Below are 21,022 nucleotides of genomic sequence, written 5' to 3'. Positions count from 1 at the left end.
GGAAATGGAAAGAAAAAGTGAATCGTCCCACCCCAAATACTTCTTAAGAGAAATGCAACAGATAAATTAACAATCTCAGGCAGTGAGACATTAAGCAATTATTTGTATAATATGCTGGATATGTTGATAGGTAAATGAGCTCATAGCAGCATGTTTTTATCAAGCCTTTTAATATATTTTTACTTTAAACAGTTTTTCTTGATAAGAATTAAGTTTATGTACAGCTTTTCTACCCACAAGGCAGCAAGGAAAATGCAAGTGTGATTTATCAGTTTTCCCTCTGGTGGTCTACAGAGACTACAGTTTTTTGAGCTTCCTTCCCATTTCCAGCAAAATGCTTTCAGCTGTTTTTTGCCAGCTACCCAAATCTCCAATATTTAAAACCAAGCAAAAGCAATGCTTCACCATCTCCCTACCCTCCCAGGTAGAAATCAGGAGCAACAAGTCAACACAGAGCACTGTGCAATCCTGACCTAGCCTGGGACTGCCCTCACACTCACCACGACATCCATTTATTTCAGCAGAGTTACTAGCAGGGTGAAAATACCTCATTCAAACATGGCATTTTCTAGCCGGCCCACAGAAAAGATCCATGCTACTGGTATTCTGCATTTCAAGCACTAGTCAGAGAAAGCTTAACTGCTTTGCTTAGGACATACAAAAGGAAGTAACTTGTTTCCCATAACTGCACAGTCAATACCGATAGCAAGATTCTCATTGCAATACTCCATGCAATGCACAAACAACACCGCACTTCATTCTATATCAACACAAACTGCCAAGAAAAGTTAGGGGTAAGGAATATCCAGAATCACTGCTAGAAGAAAAATTCCAACTAAACAGGACTTTGAGGAATTCATTCCCTTATTCACTATGGTGCAAGTCCAAAAGCATCTTCATCTGAGAACAACTGATGCACTATGCTTTTACAACTTCCAGACATTTCACCGAGCAATTTATTCAAGTCTCTGCAGGAATCTTCCTCAGAGAAACTTCAGCAGCAGGATACAGCTTTTCAGAAACAAAACCTTTCAGCACGCTCCCCTGAACCAAGAGCTGCATCAACCTATTTGAACATATGAGATTAAAAGACAACAGTGGGAAGGCGAACAAGGAGAAAACGAGGCTACTCACCGAGGAAGAGTACCTGCTCCCTTTTCTGTGTGCAGCTGCCCCAGCAGAGCTGGGAAGTTTCCTGGTGATGCCAGAGAGGTTAGCTAGCCCTGCGCCTCAGCACATGGTGCCACATCCCTGCATATGTAAAAGAGGTGGTCTTATCCTTGACCTGTAGTCTGAACACCTTCACTGATGGAACATATTTAAAGCTCCTGCCGGTATCTGTAGCAAGAATAGAGCCATCCTGCATCACAGAATCATTAGGAATGGAAAAGACCACTAACATCATCTAGTCCAACCATCAGCTCATCACCACCATGCCCACTAAACCATGTCTCTCAGTGCGACATCTACCCTTTTCTTAAGGGACAGTGACTCCACCACCTCCCTGGGCAGCCTGTTCCATCCTAATCAAGCTGAATTTAAGAGGTGGTGAAAAATGGAAGTCCTTTGACTAACCCTGTTTCTGCTTCCCTAAAGCAGCTGCTGAGGATCACCTTGTTAATATCCTGGCTGCAAGAAGGGGAAGTGAATAAGAGCTCAAACAAACATCAGTGAAAGATTTTTCAACCTCTGAAAGCTTTATATTCTTTGCATTTGGAAAATCTCTACTCACACACCATTACAGTCATTACAACAAAAGGACATTGACTTTATTGTCAATTACAGCAGACCCTTAGGGAAAAGGGTAGACTAAGTGCACAGAAGCATTGTGTGTGCCTATGCACACTCCATACAGCAGGGCAACCATCACATTGTGCTCCTGGCAGCATGGAAAACAGTGCATTTCATTTTTGCATACCCATGACAGGTTAATTCACTGCAACTCTGACCAGTTACAACAAAACCTCCTGCTATCATGAAGGATTGTTCCTCGCAACCTCCTCAAGTCTTTTCTTCACCTTTCAAAATAGCGTGAGGTATTTTTTAGTTAAGCTCTGAGGGTATTTTCAGAAAGATGTAAATTATTATGTAAATTATAGAAAAAAAGCAGGGGAAATTTGCTCACGAACTTGGGCAAAAATGTGGGGGGGGAGGGGGAAATCACACAGACTATCACAGGAACTGCTTGGTCTCAGACAACGCTGGAGCATTATGAAATCTAAACCATTTAAGCTCAAGTTCACTAAATAAGGAAATCACTCTAAGGACTTCATAGCAGCCTGGGCGTATGTACACACAGTCCAAGCATACACTTTTGGGTACACCAAGTGTATCCAACTCAAGTGTGTTTTCAGTACCAAACACATTGTTTTTCAGTCAAAAGGTTTTAAAAGAGGGAAACAAACGAATCAGTATGAAAACATTAACCTACGCTGGCAGGAGATTCAAGAAGGCTCAAGCCAATGTACATACTTGGGAGATAAACAAGATTTGAAATATTTAGCTAGCATTCATCAAGCAACATGAATAAAGAAAACGAAGCTTTTTAACATGAAGAAAGAAACAGAAAAGCTTTGCATGTTAACTGTTCAAGAAGCAAATCCATTTTCAACCAACACAAACTGGTGGGGATTCAAGACAAAGGCTCTTTCTTCTTAGCAAGGAGAGAGATTAAAGAATAATAATATTCTGAAATTGAGTACTCTCAGTTGTTTGACATCAGGGAACAAAATCTATTGAAAAGTCTCTAGAAATGGATCAAATGACTTTCCACAGAAAACTTTTCGGGATGAAAAGTTTCCAGAAGTGAACAGTGTAGCAGATCAACATCTTTTTATGGAAATTGTAATATTACATCTGTAATCAAACAAAAGAATCCCAGGTTAACAGTATGACTGCAGGAAGATGTGTTGGACTCCTTTCCACACGTTACTAGAGATGCCTTATATTTGCAACAGATGTTTTCCTGTTGTAAAACAACTTCAAAAAAAATGATAGCAACAACCACCACCACCCAGCAGGAAGTGGTTACAGTGTCAGTGGAAAGCAGCCTGCTGCATTGGTGGCTGCAATTTGTTTTTTTTCCCCATCAGCAGAAAGGTTTAGGACAGGAAGGCACTCACTCCTTTTCCCAGAGCAGTGATCAAGCAGTGACTCTCAGCCGTCCTGAGGACTGCCTCATTTATATAACATTACAAATTGGAATTTACACTAAAAAAAAAAAAAACTCCTCACATCTAAAGCATGAGAATTTTGTGCAATACCACAGGTTAATTACAACAACTGGTAATGAAATGAGCGTTCAGCCATGTTGTAGCATCTGTGACAAACGGTCAATATATCGTTTTTGTAATTAGCTTTCTGTATTACTTCAGCTAAAAAAACTAATTGCTCACTCATTTAAGTCATCTTGCTTCATACCACACACACTTATGATTAAGTCAGCTAAACTAATTAGCAAATTAAATCAATAAAATGCATGAAGCTGCTCATAAACATCAGCAATAGTAAGGCTGAGACAGCTGCAATATAGCAGCTATTTATTTGCCTATTACTAATTAGGTGCCCTTTAACAAGACATAATTACCTTTTGGCCTTCGTAGATATCAGTATATCTTAGCTTTAAAAAAATATACATACATATATATATATATAGAGAGAGAGAGAGAGAAAGAAACAATACCTCTTCTCCTTTCTCCCTTACTCCTGCCACTGCCTTCCCCTGGTGTCCCCCGTGCAGGGTTGCAAACAGACCCCCAGAACGGGGTTTGCAAATACTTGGGCAATAGGCACTTGTCAAACCACAAAACAGAACAGACATTAAAGGGAAAGATCATCCTGGCAGAGAGAGCAGTCTGCACACGGATGGAGTTGACAGTACTACCGAGCCATCATGTCCAGTTCATCGTCCCGCTGCACGAGGCGGAAACATTCATCCTAACCCCATACTTCTGCTGAGATACAAATTACTTAGCTCCAAGCTCTCCCACCTAAATGGTTTTCCTCCACTAGGTAGGCGAGAGGGTTAAAAGAAACAGATACTCATCATCTGTCCTCCTTGGCAAGAATCTTTAGATATCCTTAACCATCAGATATCAGGATGAAGGAAAATCTACCAGTCACACTTCTTCAGCTTTACGTTAAAGCCAGCCCAAACAACAATGCTGCACCACAAAGCACATTATCAGCTGCAGCTCACTGGAGTTCACTGACAAAGGTGTTCTGACAATCTCCTACACGAGACCATTTTAAATCAGGGTGTTTTTTTTGCTGTTGTTCTGGTTTTTTTTTTTAATTTGCATATATCAAGCTGTTTAGCAATACTTGCGTTTAAAATATTCCTACACTGCCACATGAGGACAGCAAATATCACCAGCATCAGTGTTAGCTACCAACTGTGCCCACACAGTACTTCAACCAAGGGCATTCTGCGTAACCGAGTTAGTCACTGTCAACAAACACCACTCAGTTTCAAGTCAGAGCTTTGCGTACATTCTCAAGCCTGTTCCTGTTATATGCAACTGCTATCTTAACAAAAAACATCCCAGGAACTCACAAAACAAGTACAATTAAAATGAAACCCTCTATTCTAATAGCAAGTTCAGCAAAAGCACCTCCTATAAATGAATGGCTTATAATCTTACTGCAGAATGTGGAGATGTGGGATAGAAAGCAGCCTGTTGAATGTTGATTTTTAATAAGAAGAGGTCTCTCCCCCTCCCAATACTCCAGGGATTTCTTGAGGGAAGGAAGAGGAGGGACTAAGGCCCTGAAGAGCATGCCTTCCTTCTTGGCACCACTCTGACACCTGCTTACTTACAGGAATCCATTAAGAAATACACGTTTCATAAGAAGCACCTTCAAAATGAACACCATTTGCCCCAGATGGATCACTCAGCCTCTCAAGATGTTTAACTGATATGACCTTTATATCTGTTCTTGCCAAATAAATAGAATAAACTTACAGGGACCTAACATATATTTGATATGAAGTCTGTAGAACAGGGCGGTGGGATCTCCTGAAGTATTCAGTCCACCTTAACAGGACAAAAAATAATCCCCTGTGCACAAATCCACTCTACTTCCCCCAGATTTCCTACATTAAAAATATATATATTTTCGTGATTTTTCAAGTCACACAAAAAAAAGAACCAAAGCTTATTCAAATTTCATTCAATTTCAGTAATTTCAATAAGGAAGAACGGATAACTAACAGAAGGAAGCAAATCTTCCGTAAGTATTCAAATCATTTAGAAGTAGATTATAAGCTTATGTCCTAACCTGTACATGAAGAGTTTACAGATTGTGCCCAAAGATATAAAAGGATGATCCTAAACAAACCAGACCAAGAACAAAACCAGAGACAGTCTAAAGTTAGGGATTCAGACTGAACCAAGCAGCGATGCTAACGCGGGTCCCACATCACATTACTGGTACAGGAACAGCCAGTGACTCCAGTGCCTTTCGGGTAGCTTTATTCTAGAAGATATTCCTAAATCAGGATGAGTACCTTGCATTGTCTCTTTAACAAAGAGATTACTTAGATTTCCTTAATTTTTTACACAGTCAATGGTAACGGTCTCTGCACAGCTCTCCAGCTTAACACATGGTCCGAGATACACTCAAAGAGAACTCTCACCTTTGCAAGGAGCTCACAGAAGCTAAGCACCCCAAATAACCCATCTGAATCTTATCAAAGTTCCTTGACACTTTTAGTGGCCAAAACTTGAACCAAAAAAAACCAAATCTCAGAAAAGAATTTCAAATCACCAGATCAAATCACCAAAGACTTCTGCCATACGCCAAACCCTCCATATTTCAAAACATGATATACGAGTATGGGAATAGTGAGATCAAACTCAGTATTAATACGCCAACGCATTTTCTCAAAGAAGTCAACATTTCAGCAGCAATCTACAAAACAACAGCCTGCTAAAAGCCCAAACTAACATAATGCAACAAAAAGTTCTTGTTACTTCCAAAATGAAAACTCACTCAGGCCTCTTTGCTAGAGTTTTTATTACATTACACAAGGGTATGAGCATTTGAACAGGATTTATTTCCTGCTTTAAGATAAGAACACAGCCAGAAAGAAGCTAAGTTCAGGATGTCTATATTTGTATCTCCCTAAACAAATACATTATTAGAGATGACAAGCTTCCTTTGGAGGAGAGAAAACATACAAATAAATGTCCAGCTTCCATTTCCTTCATATAGAATTGCATCAGCAATGCAATGCTCTCACCTACCTTTTTAAAACTTTTGCACAGCCTTGCACAGCAAAAGACTTAAAATTATGTCATGTTTTAAGCAATCCATTGCTTCTTTAACTCATATTTTAAGTTTCTGTATCTTTATACTGGTACGGGAGTTCCTTAAAAATAGTTACTAGAAGCAGCTGGGTGGTCATAGCAACAAGAAAATACTGAAAGGAGTATGAGTAATAACATAATATGTTGAAGATATTTGTGATAGATAAATTAACTCTACTCACAGGTGAGCTACCCTTTCTCCTTTTAGAGGAGGCAGAATATTCCCAGAACCAATCAAGCAGTTATGCACTATGGCAAGACACTGTTGCACGTCATCCCTTAAAAAAAGAAGAAAAACTGATTACTTCAACTGTTTTACTAAATACTTCAAAATATACAGAAGATAAACCATATGTTTCGCAAAGTTTCATAAAAGATTATTTTCTTTTTTTTTTAAGCTGCACCAGTTTAAAATACAAGAGTAAATTGCAGAAGGCACTGCTTGCTTTCTGTAATCCAATTCTATTATTTACCACCAACACTCATGGAGTTTTTGAAGTCTGCAAGAGGAAACTTAAGGATAATGGGATACGCTAACTTCAAAACAGACAGTTTTACCCCCAAAATATTGTTTTGAATAATTTTGTGAGATATAAAATTTATGTAAGAATCAATGGAAATGCTACTTATTGAAATTCTGCAATTTAAAGCACTAGCAGTTTCATCTGGCACCCTCATTTATTCACACTCTTTACACCCTCAGCTACCAATAACGTTCTCTACTCCTGCAGCTTTGCTATCTTGCATTCCAGTGTAACGTGCAATTCAAGCACTCAGCTGAATGGTCCTGATCACTGCCATTTATTTCTGTTAGGTAGCATAGTGGAGCCTTGACCAAATCAAAGTCCAATTTTTTTTTTTTTAAATTAACTGCTTTACATACAAGGTGCCAAACAGAAACAGTAAAAAGCAAAACAAACAAAACAACAACAGAAAACAAGTAAATAAGCTTAAGACCTAAATGGGAAACATATACTTTCTTCCTCCAGCCTAAGTATAAATTATGACTGCATTTTGGTTGCACTGATTTGTGAAGCATGCATTGCCTTTTTCAGGAATAATGCAGTGTGGGACCTTGGTAGGACAGAAAAATATTTAGCAGTCTGATACACCCTGCTACATATACATGCACTGTACTGCATGAGATGTCATATCATGAACATCTGATGAAGTATACATCACTACATATAACAAGGCTAGGAGGATTTAATGCAAGAAAAAGATTTCTTGAGAGGTTTGTAAAAAGCTTTAGCTACCTGATACTTGTTAAATGCTTTAGCACATATTAAACTCATGATTGTCTTGTGGTTAGGAAACTATCCTTCAAAGCCATGGTTTCATGCTAACAAAGTTTAACAAGATTGGCTCATGGTAATCTTGCCTCCATTCACCTTTGCTCATGCCATTGACACTCCATTACCTCCTCAGTTACCACACTGCCACTTTTTGCAGGATCACACTATGTACTGAATCCTTTCATTTGTAGTAAAGGAAGTGGGGAAAAGATTAGCAAGCCAAATTGGTTTTGTGCCCCATTTCATACCTCAGGAAAGACAAATGCTTATACCAAAGTAACAATATAGAGTGTATAGGAAAAGCTTTCTTGCTGACTAAAATTAAACAGAGCCATAATTTAGGGTATATATAAAAAACATCCACCTCTCTAAACCAATATAAAGTGTCCTCAATTTTTTTTTTAAGAAGTTTTTCTGTTCAAAATAATCTGTTATTGTCTGTCATCAATTTTATGAGATGCACTTCCAACCTACATGCACTTTGAAAAGTTAAAAACCTTAGAAAGATATTTGGAATATCATAAGAAAATGTAATATTACAACATTTTGCTCCTTACCATCTGTACTGCTAGTAAAATTGGCAGTAACTATGTGAAGACATGAGTGGATAAATGCACTTCCTCTGTATTACATATTAGCACTGACCTGGACATTTCTAGTTTTCCAGTTGCATAGTGCTCTAGTTTGGTGAGCTCAGGCTGAAGAAAAGTATCCAACAAATAAAAAGCAAAGTTTATTTCCTCAGACGAAGGAACATGCCACTGGATGTCCAAGTTCCACAGGTCACCTGGTTTACCCCAGTCCTATATTAAATAAAGACATCTCGTATTAACCAAACTATAACATAAATTTTCTTTTAAAAAAAACTTTTAAAACCCACTTAATATTACTGCAAAACACAAGAACTGGCCACTGTTATAAAGCAGTTATTCAGAGAATTTCAGGAAAAAAACCAACATACTAATCCCAAACCTAGTATACTGTCTGCATGTACCTGGAACATAACACGTATCTGGAAGGACTAAAAGGCAAAGGACTGTAAAGGTCTAATGGAAGCATAACTTTGCTGTTTCTTTGGCTGGATGCCAATTCAAAAACATTCTTGTAAATTCCCAAAAAATACCATCTCTCCTTTTTTGGCAACTGCTTTGCAGTAACGTACTTACACTCTTTTTTGCACGTCCCCAACATTACTTGTATCTGATGATCACATTTATGTGAAGAGGAATAAGAAAAGGCTACATGGCAGGTGAAAGATTAAGTTTATTCCAGTGCAATAATGCTTTCTGTGACTGGATATTTAAGCGAACAGCAAAACTCTCTTGCTTAACTGCAATCATTACTGTTCTTACCACTGCATTTCAAGTTAGCTGTGTGTCAACTAAATGCATCATATAATTACAGGATTAAGAAACATCAGCAGACACTCTTGCTTTACCTTACTGTAGTCATGCAATCATTGTAAAATACACACATCATAAAACACATCATGCTATATAATTACTCAAAACAAGTCAGTTTTCATTTTTTGCTACCAATATAATTTTAAGTAACTTGATATTTTCTCTATACATTTAAAAGCTTAAAGCATCTTTCAATTACACTTTCCATTGCTGCTACCTATGTTCAGAAATCTCCAAATGAAAACAAATAATATTGTGTATGATTTTTTTAAAAAAGAAAGTCAAATCCTCTAATCCTAAATAAATGAAAATCCTTGCCTTGATAGGAAAGTATTCAGAAAGAGGCTTGTCAAAGCCACCTGGCACACTGCAGTACTCTGTGGGGTAGATAAGTGTAGCAGAACGAAGAAGATGATGCAGTAGGTTACAAGACAGAATGTAACCCTGCTTACAGGTTAAATGTAGGGTTCGCTGCAGAATCTTCCCAAGCTGCTCCCTGTATGGTAGCAACTTCTTTCCATCCACTCGAGTGATCTAACAGGAAAGACAAACATTTGAAAAGTAAGTACAGCAGATGATACTCTGGAGGACTAAAGAGTTGTATATCACTCAACTGATCCTGTACCAGGTTTCATTCTGCGTATCACACCAAATTCGGATTTCATACAGGACTAGCACACAAGCTACCACTTCTGCTGTTGAAAAAGTAACCCATAAGAACTGTGAAATACTTTCCCTCTTGATCTTGTTCAAAGTTTTCTAGCATTATTTATACACACTGAGATGCATTTTAAGACATTTATCTTTACCACAATACACTTTCCCCTAAATTGAACCCTCTTCTCTCTCTGCTCCTTGGTAGCAGTTTGTAATAATTGCTTTATGTTATTCCACGTCCAGTCCCCATGGTTATTTCCTTCAAACAACACCCACCTATGTCCCATTTAAAGTTAGAGAAGAAGCTACGCAATGTCATTCATAAAACATTTAGTTTAACAGCAGAATTTAAATTTTCTTTTTCTTTCAGAGGCATTAAATAAGATTCAGTGGCATACATGCACAGTGAGAGTATTCTCTGCAATACCTCTGACAAAAGCTGAAGATTCCAAAGTAGCTCCTTATCTAGTTCTTCATCATGTAACACATCATCATCTAGAGGAACAAATGAACAGCACTGCTGTAACTGTACTGCGGACAGGTTTTGCAAGAGAGTGAAATTATAAAACAGATGCTTGCACTCCAAAAATTTACTCCCAAGCCTTCTATGGCCAACTTCCAACTCATATTTCATCCACATCCAGCTGAAATTTACTTCATGCAATTTTTACATCTTGAATACATTGAGGAAATCACTTAATGTTTGGATACACTTTGAACTGTTAAATAAATAAATGTGATCTTTTCTCTTGAGAGATTCCCGCCAAGAAATTACACAAGTACTTGGATTCTAAATTCTTTTTCCTAAGAAATAATGAACAGAAATAATTATCCGTTACTGAGATGAAATTATGAAAAGCCATGGAAATTTTAGATATTATTTTCATGCTTAACAAAAGTCAATCCAAAACAAAGCAAATGTAATATTAGAAATCTTAAAAACTTACTGACTGTGAGGTGAGTTATTACATTGCAGCAATGTGGTACAAACAGTTTCAAGGATTCCTCAGGACGGCACTAGAAACAGCATTGTAAATAGCCATTATAAATTGTTTTTTAAAAAGATGCAACACTAATTCAGCACTGACATCGATACAAATCTTCTAATAATATTACTGAGTAAGAAATACAAATAGACTATTCTCAACTTAACTACAATTCAATCTACAGTCAGTATGACTACATGGGCAACCTGGTCTAGTACCAGAGGTTGGTGGCCCTACCATGGCAGGAAGGTTGGAACTTGATGACCCTTGAGCTCCCTTCCAACCTAAGCCATTTTATGATTTTAAAACATGATTCTATGATTTTAAAACATTCATTAAAACCAATATTAAATTTAACATAAAAGCAATTGAGAAAACACTGCTATATACAACCTTTTAATTTTAGGATATTAAGAGCCCCCTGTATTTTTAAGATACAAAAGATTTTATGTAAGAAATGAGAAACTTCTTGGCTTTCTATTTTTTAAAACTAAAAATAGAGTGAAATCAGAGCATTCCCTCTCACTTTTACTGCAGCTCGACACATATCTGCAACCATTCGACCAGCAACTCTTGTCTCAAATATATTTGAAACGGCAAAGTTGAAAACCTTCTCCAAGGCAACCTAAAATTAACAGAAAAGGACAAAGGTTAGCTTTTCACATGTTGTTTTTGTTTTTAAACTGTAATAAAATACTTGCTCTTACACAGAAGGCAGCACCTGTACATAATATCGGTTTTCTTTAAATATATGATAGCAGACATGATTCACATTAGAAATCAGAACAGAGAAGACAAATCAGTTCCATACAACGCCTGAAGCTGAGTAAAACTTAACCACTCATTTTAATTACACTAGAGAATAGAAAGGATAGAAAGTTATGCGTGTATTAACTGCTCAGGAAAAAAATAATCTTAAATGGTATCAGTACATTTGACTCAGTTTATGTGCACCAATGCCTACCTGCATGCTTACTGCCTTGAGCTATAACATAAACGCTGCAACAAAAGCAGCAATGATAAAAAGGTTATAATCAAAATAGTTGTCTAGTTTGCAGGCTTTCATTGCTTTTCCCACCTTCATATTTACTGTATTCATGAAAAATAACTTGACATGATCCACTATCATTGAAATCCACTCAGTTACAGGAAAGTTTGTATTCTTCCCCTTGGGCCCTCCCGAAGTTTAAAAACACACAGAGTGCTTTAATTGATGACATGAAGGGATCTCCAGCTTTCAGCTGGAGAGTGGAGACAACTAAAATGCTCACATAGAGAAAAAGGGAGGTCAGATACATTGAGCTGACTGATCAAAGCTTGGGGTTGCTTTTAAGAAACTACACAGAAAAGCAGTTTTCCCTGAATAGGACACAATGTGCCTACATGAAAACTGTCATTTCACATGCGAAGGTGAAGTAAAGCCAAGGCATCTCTTATTTAACAAATAAATAGGGAATTTACCATTTTAATGGTTACCATATTTTAAGGAGGCTTATTACCAATACCTTACCAAGGCAAGCCGAATTACATACAATGTAGCTTGTTCATTATTAAAATTATCACATGCAATAAGGAAAAAAAATAAGAACGTGGATTCACAAGAAGATTCCAACCAAATCATACACAAGTTCCAAAGCAATGATTCAAAGTGTATAAACTGCATCTCAAAATACTTACAAAATAAAAACAGAATCAAATGTGTTACCCCAAACAACAAGGAAAGAATCCACCTAACAATATGGATTCCCCACACCAGCCCTGAGGGATTTTAATACATATAGTTTTTTCAGATCTTATTAGCCACATGATTCCTTGAACTGCTTCCTGTGCTCAGTGGAAGAAGAGGGAGATAGGAGAAAAGAGGAAAGCAGGGAACTGGGTAAGTCAGCAATAACACCCAAAGACAAGGAAATCCCTGCCTAAAATAACAAAGCGATAAAGCTGTAAGAATAATTTACCCTAGCAACTATCACTGGCTATAAAAAGAGCACCTCTTGATGCTAAGAACTCTGTATTGATGCATATAAGATCACAAAGCAAATTCACAGAGTCAAACTCCCCTAGCCCCTTCCTTGGTTAAAACATGTAAGATCACAACAGGACAATGCAGGAAGAATCTGAATTCACCAGCAACTCACAACAGAAAATTAAGCCTCAAAGTTATACAGAATGTGTGATGCTTTACATACCTTAAATATATCTTTCGAACACTGAGTAAGGATTGTACTGAAAGTAGAAGAGAGACCTAATTCAACTAGACTCTCTAGATGAGTCATTTTCTCTGTTTCGGTCTCCTCTCTGGTTTGTTCCAGCGTGCTGCTCTCTATAAGTCCAAAACATCTACAGAAGTACAATAAGTACAATTTTAGTCATTGGAACTAGGAATTTATATTAAGTTCTTCAAGCCAAGCTTTCACCTATCTTTAGCTTACTTACCTATCCATAAACTGTAGTACAAAATCTTCAAATTCAGCCGTTGCGGAGCACAATTCTCTTTCCACCTACAATTTTCCAATGCAAAAGGAACACAGAAGGTTGGCTTTTTTTTTTTTTTTGGAAAATATAATATAAAGTATTTCCTCTATCAACTGCATTAAAAGCACATTCAAATCCTAAGTGAGACAGACTACAACACATTTCCCACCAAACACAGTTCGTATAGTTTCGAGTACATCACACAAAAACAATTACTATATGTACTTTGCACTGCTCAAACACCCTGGCCTTGATATTTAGCCAAATAGCCTCTCAAGGTGAAACGGGGTTCATCTCTATGGATACAACCTTTAGCCTTACTACTGATCTTCTCTTCTAGCAGGATGTCAGCAAGTGCCAACTGTGGCAGCAGACTTGGCTTTGCTGACGTATTTGCGTTACACATTCATCGTACAAACTCCACTGTCAGCTTTGGAGTGCTGCAGCCTCAGGGCAAGGAAAATTAACTTTCCAGTTGCGTTCTGACCATTCAAAACCTGTAGCTATTAGCTGCTCTCAGAGCTACATGAAGAGTCTCCTAAACAGTGGACAAAATATTCCATGTGTCAGTTCCAACTACGACAGTGGATACTGGTGCTGTCCCATTCAGAGTATGCCAGATACAAATTCGCTATTTGTTTGAACTGCTCTACCAAAAGTAGAATCAAAGGTCTAGTGAAAAAAATCAGAGAAATACAAAAATTATTTCCCATTCCCTCCTGTACTTTTTGTTACGTGCAGAAGAAAAAGGAGAAAGTGGTAAAAATATAACTGGAAAACAGGTGGGAAGACCAAATCTAATAAAGAAGCAGCAGCACAGTTAAAACAGAAGAGGGAGAAGGGGCTCACTGTCTAACGATGTTCTCTCTTAATCAGAAGAGATTAAGAAGGATCTGAAGAGATAGCAATAGCATCCTAATCAGAAAAGAGAAACCTATCTACAGGAACACTTCAAAGAGGTATAAATATTTTTAAATAGTTTCCCATGGTAGGAACAGCCCTTTAAGGCTCAAGAGAGTCTGTCTTATAACAACACAGATACCAGCTCCACACTGACTCAAAGCAAATGCAACAAAAAACTAAAGTTTGTGGATAACGTTTTTTAACATAGCTTATACCCATAAAAAGAGGTTGCAGCAAACACATTACACTTCTGAAGACAATTAGATTGCTAGAAATTATGCTGAAGTATGTAAGTTATGGTTTCATTTTTACAACTGCACAGTGCTCTTACCTCTGAAAGATCATCCCTTTCTTGCAACACGGATGAACAATCTACTAAAGGCACCAAAGTAGAAAATGTTGCAATAAACTGGAATGTAATCTGTTGAGAGTTGCAAACAGCTCTTTAATAAATGCTATATTCTACACATTAAAAAGCTTTCCCAATTAAAGTATGGCAGCTAAAGCAAATCATTACATTAAAAAAAATTCTATGGATGAATTCTCCCAGTCCTAAACATCAACAATTATTCCTGATTTTGGGTTAGAAACTAGTTAAGTTGTAACTACGCAAAGAAACTATTTTCTGGTAAAATAACACTTTTCCATTGGATTTTCAAGTTTAAAAGGCTGATGTTTGAATTGCTTGAATAGTCAAGGAAAATGAAGCCCTTGCAATGTGGGCTTCTGGGACCTAATCTACCTAGCAATAAATAAAAGTTTTTCTATATTTGCTACCAAATTTGGAACATCTATTTTTAGAGCAGCCGAAAAAAATCAGAACAATGCTTATCACAATCTACTGTTAAGGATTCACGTGGCATTGTCCAACAAGCCAAAGGCATTATCTTACTTTAGAAGCTTTTACTGTCAAGCCTATGCAAGCAGAGTCCTGCCAGCAATAAAATCAGGTTAAGAATTTCTGGAAATAAAGAGTTTTATTTGCATTCATACAAGTATAACAGAAGCTTTTGGCTTTTGAGCCAGTTAGCTAAGTACATTCTAAGAAGTGAGACTGATACACTCACCATGCACTTGCTGAAGTCATTTGGATCCACTCCAGGCAAAGCTCTCATCAGTAGAGGTAGCATGTGTGTTGGACCTTCAGGAAACCACTTCCCACCAGATACCAGACTACGAGCTACTCCGATGACACAGCTTAAAGTAGCCGTGAGCTGATGAGGTTCTGTCAGTGTCTCAAGTGCAGGATATGTTCTGTAGGGTTTAAGAGCCATCGTTATTAGGAAAAGTACTGTTTATGATGTTATCAAAGAAAATAAAAGTGAATCATTTGTGACATTTTCTACAAAAAGGGTACAGAGCTTCTGCAAGAAAAGAAGATTAAGCTAATCAATAGTTCAGAATGTACTTTTGGTGATCTTTTCCCAATGGACTTAACACTGCTATCTTAGAAACTGTTTCTTTCAAAATTTCAGGATCAGATGTGTTAGCAGTTGCAGAGTAGGAATTAGTAACTTCATGGACTCCTAGATTCAATGCAATCACGTTCTTCTTGTTTTGGCTTTTAAGGACCAATCCCTACAAGTGGTTTAGTAATGAGAAGGCAGTCTTTACAACAGAACTTTCACCATTCTGCTGCCAGCAGCATCTACATAAGCTAATGCAAGCTGTGTACATGAAAGTGTAAGGTTTGGGTGGCATGCATGAAAATTTGCCTCAATTGCCTATGAACAATGAAATTAAAGTCCATTTTTAATTTTATTTTTTATTTTATAATCTGTTAAGTTACCAGCACTTCTAAACTTTTTTTTTAACAAGTAGGTACTTCTCAGCAAACTGTGTAACACTTCCTACAGTTGTCAATCTACAGTTCGAACAGGAGTCAGTGCTACCCCTGCCCTTCATCACTCAAAGCACAAAGGACCTACACCTTCTCAACAAAATGAATTCATAATTGCAGCCAAAGCAAACTTATCAGTGATAGTTTCATCTACAGAGCAGACGCTCAGTCTGCTCTTGAAATAGAATCAGTAGTCATACACAATACTGACGTTCACTGCTGACCCTGTTAGAAATGTTACGTTTGAAATATTTTCATATAAGAGCAGATTTATGAAGATTTTATGAATGGTTGAGTCAGGATGGTATGGAACTCAGAAAGAGCTCTTTTCAAGACAAATGCATTTCTCCACTGGTTTTACAACACAAGTTGGTAAGTACAAGGGACTGCATGGGGAAACAAGGGCAGAGACTAGAAAGCAAGCTGTCCATTGGAGACAGGAAGGAGTTTGTTTTTTGAAATTTCAGGCATCAAGGTATTAGTAGTTGTACAAACTAACTACTTTATAGGGACACATACTTCAGTGATTTGCTTACCAAGTCAAAAGCAATGACATGAACTTTAAACAATCTGTAACACATACACCGTGACATAAAACAGAAGCATTACACAAACATGCAATATCACCATTCATATTTGGCTCCAAGACAAAGCTGACAAGAAGGCACAACATAGCTGGTAGATATACACCATGAAGTTGCTTTTTAAACTGATCCACCCCTATCTCTCTGAAAATGATAACAGATGACAATCAGAGGGACTACCCTATATTAAACAAACTATGAACAGCTCCCAGAAATATTCCATTAACCAGATGTTTAAAAAATAAACAAACCCAGAAAAAATCATGTTCTCCCTTGCAGGTGATTGCTCAGTAGTTGTCATTAAGCTTAATTTAGCAACTCCTCTCACTGGAAGCATTCACTCCAGCAAGGAAACTGCATGTCATCTAATGAGCACTTTTGAGTATTTATCCATTGGAAAGGGAACAAGGAGGCTGCCACAGTTCATACTGAGACATGAGACAGGGGAGAGGTAGGTTAGATATTAGGAGGAAGTTTTTCACACAGAGGGTGGTGACGCACTGGAACAGGTTGCCCAAGGAGGCTGTGGATGCCCCGTCCCTGGAGGCATTCAAAGCCAGGCTGGACGTGGCTCTGGGCAGCCTGGTCTAGTGGTTGGCGACCCTGCACTCAGCAGGGGGGCTGAAACTCGATGATCTTTGAGGTCCTTTTCAACCCAGGCCATTCTATGATACTTACTTCTCAAGTACAGGTGGAATTACTAACTCAGGACGCATCAGTGCAAGGTTCTGCAGGGCTTGGGCAGCCTCCAGACTTCCAGTTTTACTAAACATAGCCAGAAGAACAGGCTGAATAATGCATTCAACAAAGTCTGTAACATCCTGATCAGTAAGTTTATGACTATCAGGCACAGGAGTTAACCAAGTCGGCTTCTTGTAGCGCTCACGATGCAACCTTCTGACAACACCGCTGGGTAACCTCTGAAGTAGCTTCATCAGTTTGTTCTGTTAAATATGTGAGAAATGCTAGTCAGTTACTAGCAGTAGAACCTGAGGTGCTAACTGTCCAAAAGGCAATAATAAATCAGTATTTGAAGCTACACAGCTACAATAGATGAGAACTCAGAAGAGCTCTAAAATGCAAGCCCCCTATCATTAAACTTCAGTTCCCAAAATACTGAAAACTATCCTGCAAGCAATGTCTTCAGATTTCTCTAAATTTATGATAAACTCATACAAGGTATACAGTCAATAATCAAGATTACTTACCACTAATTAGGACACATGAGAGCATTCTCTGCACAATCACACTCAAGTAACATCCTATGCTAGAACAAGTCAGCTCTTTTGGCACTGCTTAGACCAATCCTGTCATTTTAATCTGTACTTTTTGCCATCTATTACAAGGGTATTCTTAAGTATTGTAGCAGAAGACTACACTAACTACACCATGAAAAAGTCAGGCATTGTCAGACTCGATATGCATTTAAAAATGTTTTCGTTTTGGTTAAACAAAACTAGGTTTTGCTAGCTTGGAAACGGTATGTCAGCAACATGAAAGGGTATTCTGTGCTCCTGGCATGAGAATAAAAGTATAATTTGAATCACAGTATCGACAAACTGAAAATTGAATCCTCAAAATATTATACAATCAACAGACAAGCTTGCTACTAGCGCACATAATGCATCTATCAACACACTTGATTCAACAGTTCTGCTGATATTATAACAAAGTTATTGTTCTGACATGCAAAAACTCACCAGCCAACGTCCATTATTTGAAGGATGGTAAAAAGAAGCAATGCTATTGAACAACCCAGATAAGTGCTTCTGCACTAGTTTACTTGGTCCACCCTGTGAAAAATAAAGCACGGAATTTTACTACGCAGGCTAAGTTAAAATGAAAAGATAACACACAGTAGTGCAAGAAAAAAGAGAGTACTCATTTACCACAGCCATATTTGAAAGCATCAGAACCAAAAATGCATCCCTCAACCGCCAACTCAGCATTAACTAGGAAGATCCATCTGATCTGATGAGGTTCACTTGAAAAATGAATCATTTAATTAGGAGGCGGGACCTAGGCATGCATTCACAGTGGCATTTGTAGCCAGCTCTTCATTTCCAGAATGCCACAGATGGTGGCTATGAAATAAACCTTTGAACCACATTCCAAACAGACAGTGAAACAATCCACTTATAAACAATCCTTGAGCAAAAGTTAGCCTAAAACATGCTTCTGCCGTGAGCTGGACACAACATCTGTTTCACACGCTTGCTTGTTTAAAGCTTTGCATTAATAGTTTTTGTTACAATTCATTAAAAAGTTACTAACCATCATGGCTGTGATCCACATTACTGCATGTCCTACATCATATGCGTTTGTTAAGAATCTTGGAACCACAACTTGATTACTTCCCACCGGAAGATTTAAACTCCTCAAAATTCTGGTGAAAATCTGCATTAAAAAAAGAAAAAAAGAAAGTTGCATACTGTAAGTCAGCCATGAAATAGTAATGGCACAGAAAGCTACCATGGCAAAAGACTCCTGGGAAGTTTTGTTTGCTTGGAACAAATATTTTCAGGGCAGAGTAACTACATTATTAGCAGCAGATAGTTTCAACTGGCAAGACTGAGGTGAGGACAGAAAAAAATATTTTCACAAGAAAACCACAGTACTTTAACTCCTTGAAAAATTCAGAAGTCTAGCTTCCAAGTTAGCAGCATGAGAAAAATGAAATTAAATATGCACAGCCTGAAATCATTTCAGACAATACATATTCTCTCTCACACTGCTGAAGAGGTGGCACACGTAGGAGAGAATGAATAGTTTTCCAACCATTTCCATTACATTTCAGGCAAAATAAGGAAAACACTAGCATCTCTCTTCATTTTGTTTCCTATCTCTCATTTCCCCACAACTACCCCCACCAAAAAGGAACTGGAGCAATTAGCCTTCATTTGTAACATTTTCTACGGAACGCTAACATAGAAAGTCATGGACCTCTCCTTGTTTGCAACAGATACATAAAAAAAAATAAACAGTTCAGTATTTAAATGTAACAAATAACAACAGGGAATGACACCAAATTCCAAAACGTTTTGTTACAAATCTGACCACAATAGCATCACACATGCTAAAGGCCAGCAGTGAGAAGGAAAGTCAAACCTGAAACAAACAAGTCTTCTTAGTATTGTGGCGTAAGCACAGAAATATTCCCTTGAAAAATGTCAGCTTTATCAGCTGATTTAAAAACAAAACACACAAAAAACCACAAGTTTTTCAGTTGAAGTTAACTAAGAAGAACAGCTAAACCACAACTCTGTCAGGAAGGATTTCAGCAACCAGTCAAAACCCGCCCACGTTATTTGGGAAAAAAAGCTAAATTTCATTCTTCCAAAGGAGTTAAGATTTCAAATGACACCATGTAAATACCAGCACCGTTCTGGAGATCTTGATTATTATTTTTAAATATTCCATCTAAATTTCTCATCAGCAAAGTATATAACACATTAACATCTAGAGACGCCATTATTTTGTGCTTCTTGCCTCCCACTATCACGATGTATGTTTCAAATATCATAGCACAAAGTAGTGGGGCAGGCACGAGTCAAAAGCCTTTGATATTTTTAGCTTAACACAAGTTAGTGAAAACACTAGTTAACATCACCGCTACCGAGAGAGCAATAACAATTCGGTTGTACTTAGGTCTCATTTTCTGTTTTTCTGCTTTGAAATAAAATATAAATTACCATTTTTAATCTGTATTAGGGACACTGTAAGAAAACAATCTTCAATTTCAGAAATGTTTATATCACAAACACATTAAAATTGTATAATTTAATTTTCTAATCAGCAAGAGGGTTTTAATTAGTAATTTTTTAAACAATATAACTGCTACGAACACCTTTAAAAATCCGTTAGGTGAAACATTTGAAAGTGATACACAGTATTCATCAAATGAATGTCATTAACATATATTTCCAAGGGGATTAATTACAGATATTCAGACAGCACTTATATATGGAAAGGTATTTTGTTGCTTTGGTTGAGCTTTAAATCAGGTGACAGCAGATCCAATTTCCAAAGGTTTCTCTTACAAAAGGAAAGCTCAAATTAGGGCTACAAACGAATATATCTAATTTGAAAAGCTGGGCCTCTGAAGTATAAGACCCATACAGGGAATATGCATCATCCTTTGTGTATTAACACTGAAAGTAAACAACATAATTTCATACATTGCCAAGCATTACCTTTGGTACGTACGGATCCCAGTCGATGTACCCTATGTTGTCAGTGGCCAAGCGAGCAAAAAGATTTACTAGATGCTGAAACAACAGTAAAAGAAGGAAACATTCATTAGAATAGATTATAAAGGACGAACAAAACCCTTCAATCTACTCTACAGATGCAAAATAAAGGCTACCCATAGCACTGCAACATCTGGAAAGGGAGATTTCAGTCCATTTGGACCCACCAAAATTGTATTTCATAATGCACCTGTAGGAATCCAACCTGCAGGAGGCCAACTCATTCTTTTGAGCCCTTACAAAGCAGGGAAGAAGTAATTGTGATCTAACTTCTGGGAGATGCAGCCTGTCAAAATATATATCTCTATGTCTTGAAAT

The 21,022-nt window shown here is 37.6% G+C and overlaps 1 protein-coding gene across 1 annotated transcript in view; it reads right to left on the bottom strand.

Annotated features, from left to right (window-relative positions):
* PSME4 (proteasome activator subunit 4) overlaps positions 1-21,022 on the bottom strand; it is a 65,464-nt gene that overhangs the window by 26,540 nt on the left and 17,902 nt on the right. Inside the window, exons 7-20 of the mRNA XM_021390790.1 lie at positions 20,648-20,722; positions 18,729-18,851; positions 18,155-18,247; positions 17,133-17,398; positions 15,098-15,284; positions 14,362-14,451; positions 13,089-13,153; positions 12,842-12,992; positions 11,179-11,277; positions 10,614-10,683; positions 10,094-10,161; positions 9,328-9,543; positions 8,252-8,409; positions 6,494-6,589 (exon numbers count right to left, since the gene is read on the bottom strand). Coding sequence (XP_021246465.1) covers positions 6,494-6,589; positions 8,252-8,409; positions 9,328-9,543; positions 10,094-10,161; positions 10,614-10,683; positions 11,179-11,277; positions 12,842-12,992; positions 13,089-13,153; positions 14,362-14,451; positions 15,098-15,284; positions 17,133-17,398; positions 18,155-18,247; positions 18,729-18,851; positions 20,648-20,722 — 1,757 coding nt within the window. The remainder of the gene's footprint in view (positions 1-6,493; positions 6,590-8,251; positions 8,410-9,327; positions 9,544-10,093; positions 10,162-10,613; positions 10,684-11,178; positions 11,278-12,841; positions 12,993-13,088; positions 13,154-14,361; positions 14,452-15,097; positions 15,285-17,132; positions 17,399-18,154; positions 18,248-18,728; positions 18,852-20,647; positions 20,723-21,022) is intronic.

The sequence above is a fragment of the Numida meleagris genome, chromosome 3 (assembly GCF_002078875.1).
Source record: "Numida meleagris isolate 19003 breed g44 Domestic line chromosome 3, NumMel1.0, whole genome shotgun sequence".
NCBI classification, from domain to species: domain Eukaryota; kingdom Metazoa; phylum Chordata; class Aves; order Galliformes; family Numididae; genus Numida; species Numida meleagris.
Note: the sequence above shows the minus strand (reverse complement) of the source record. Positions and strands in the feature narration are given on the sequence as shown.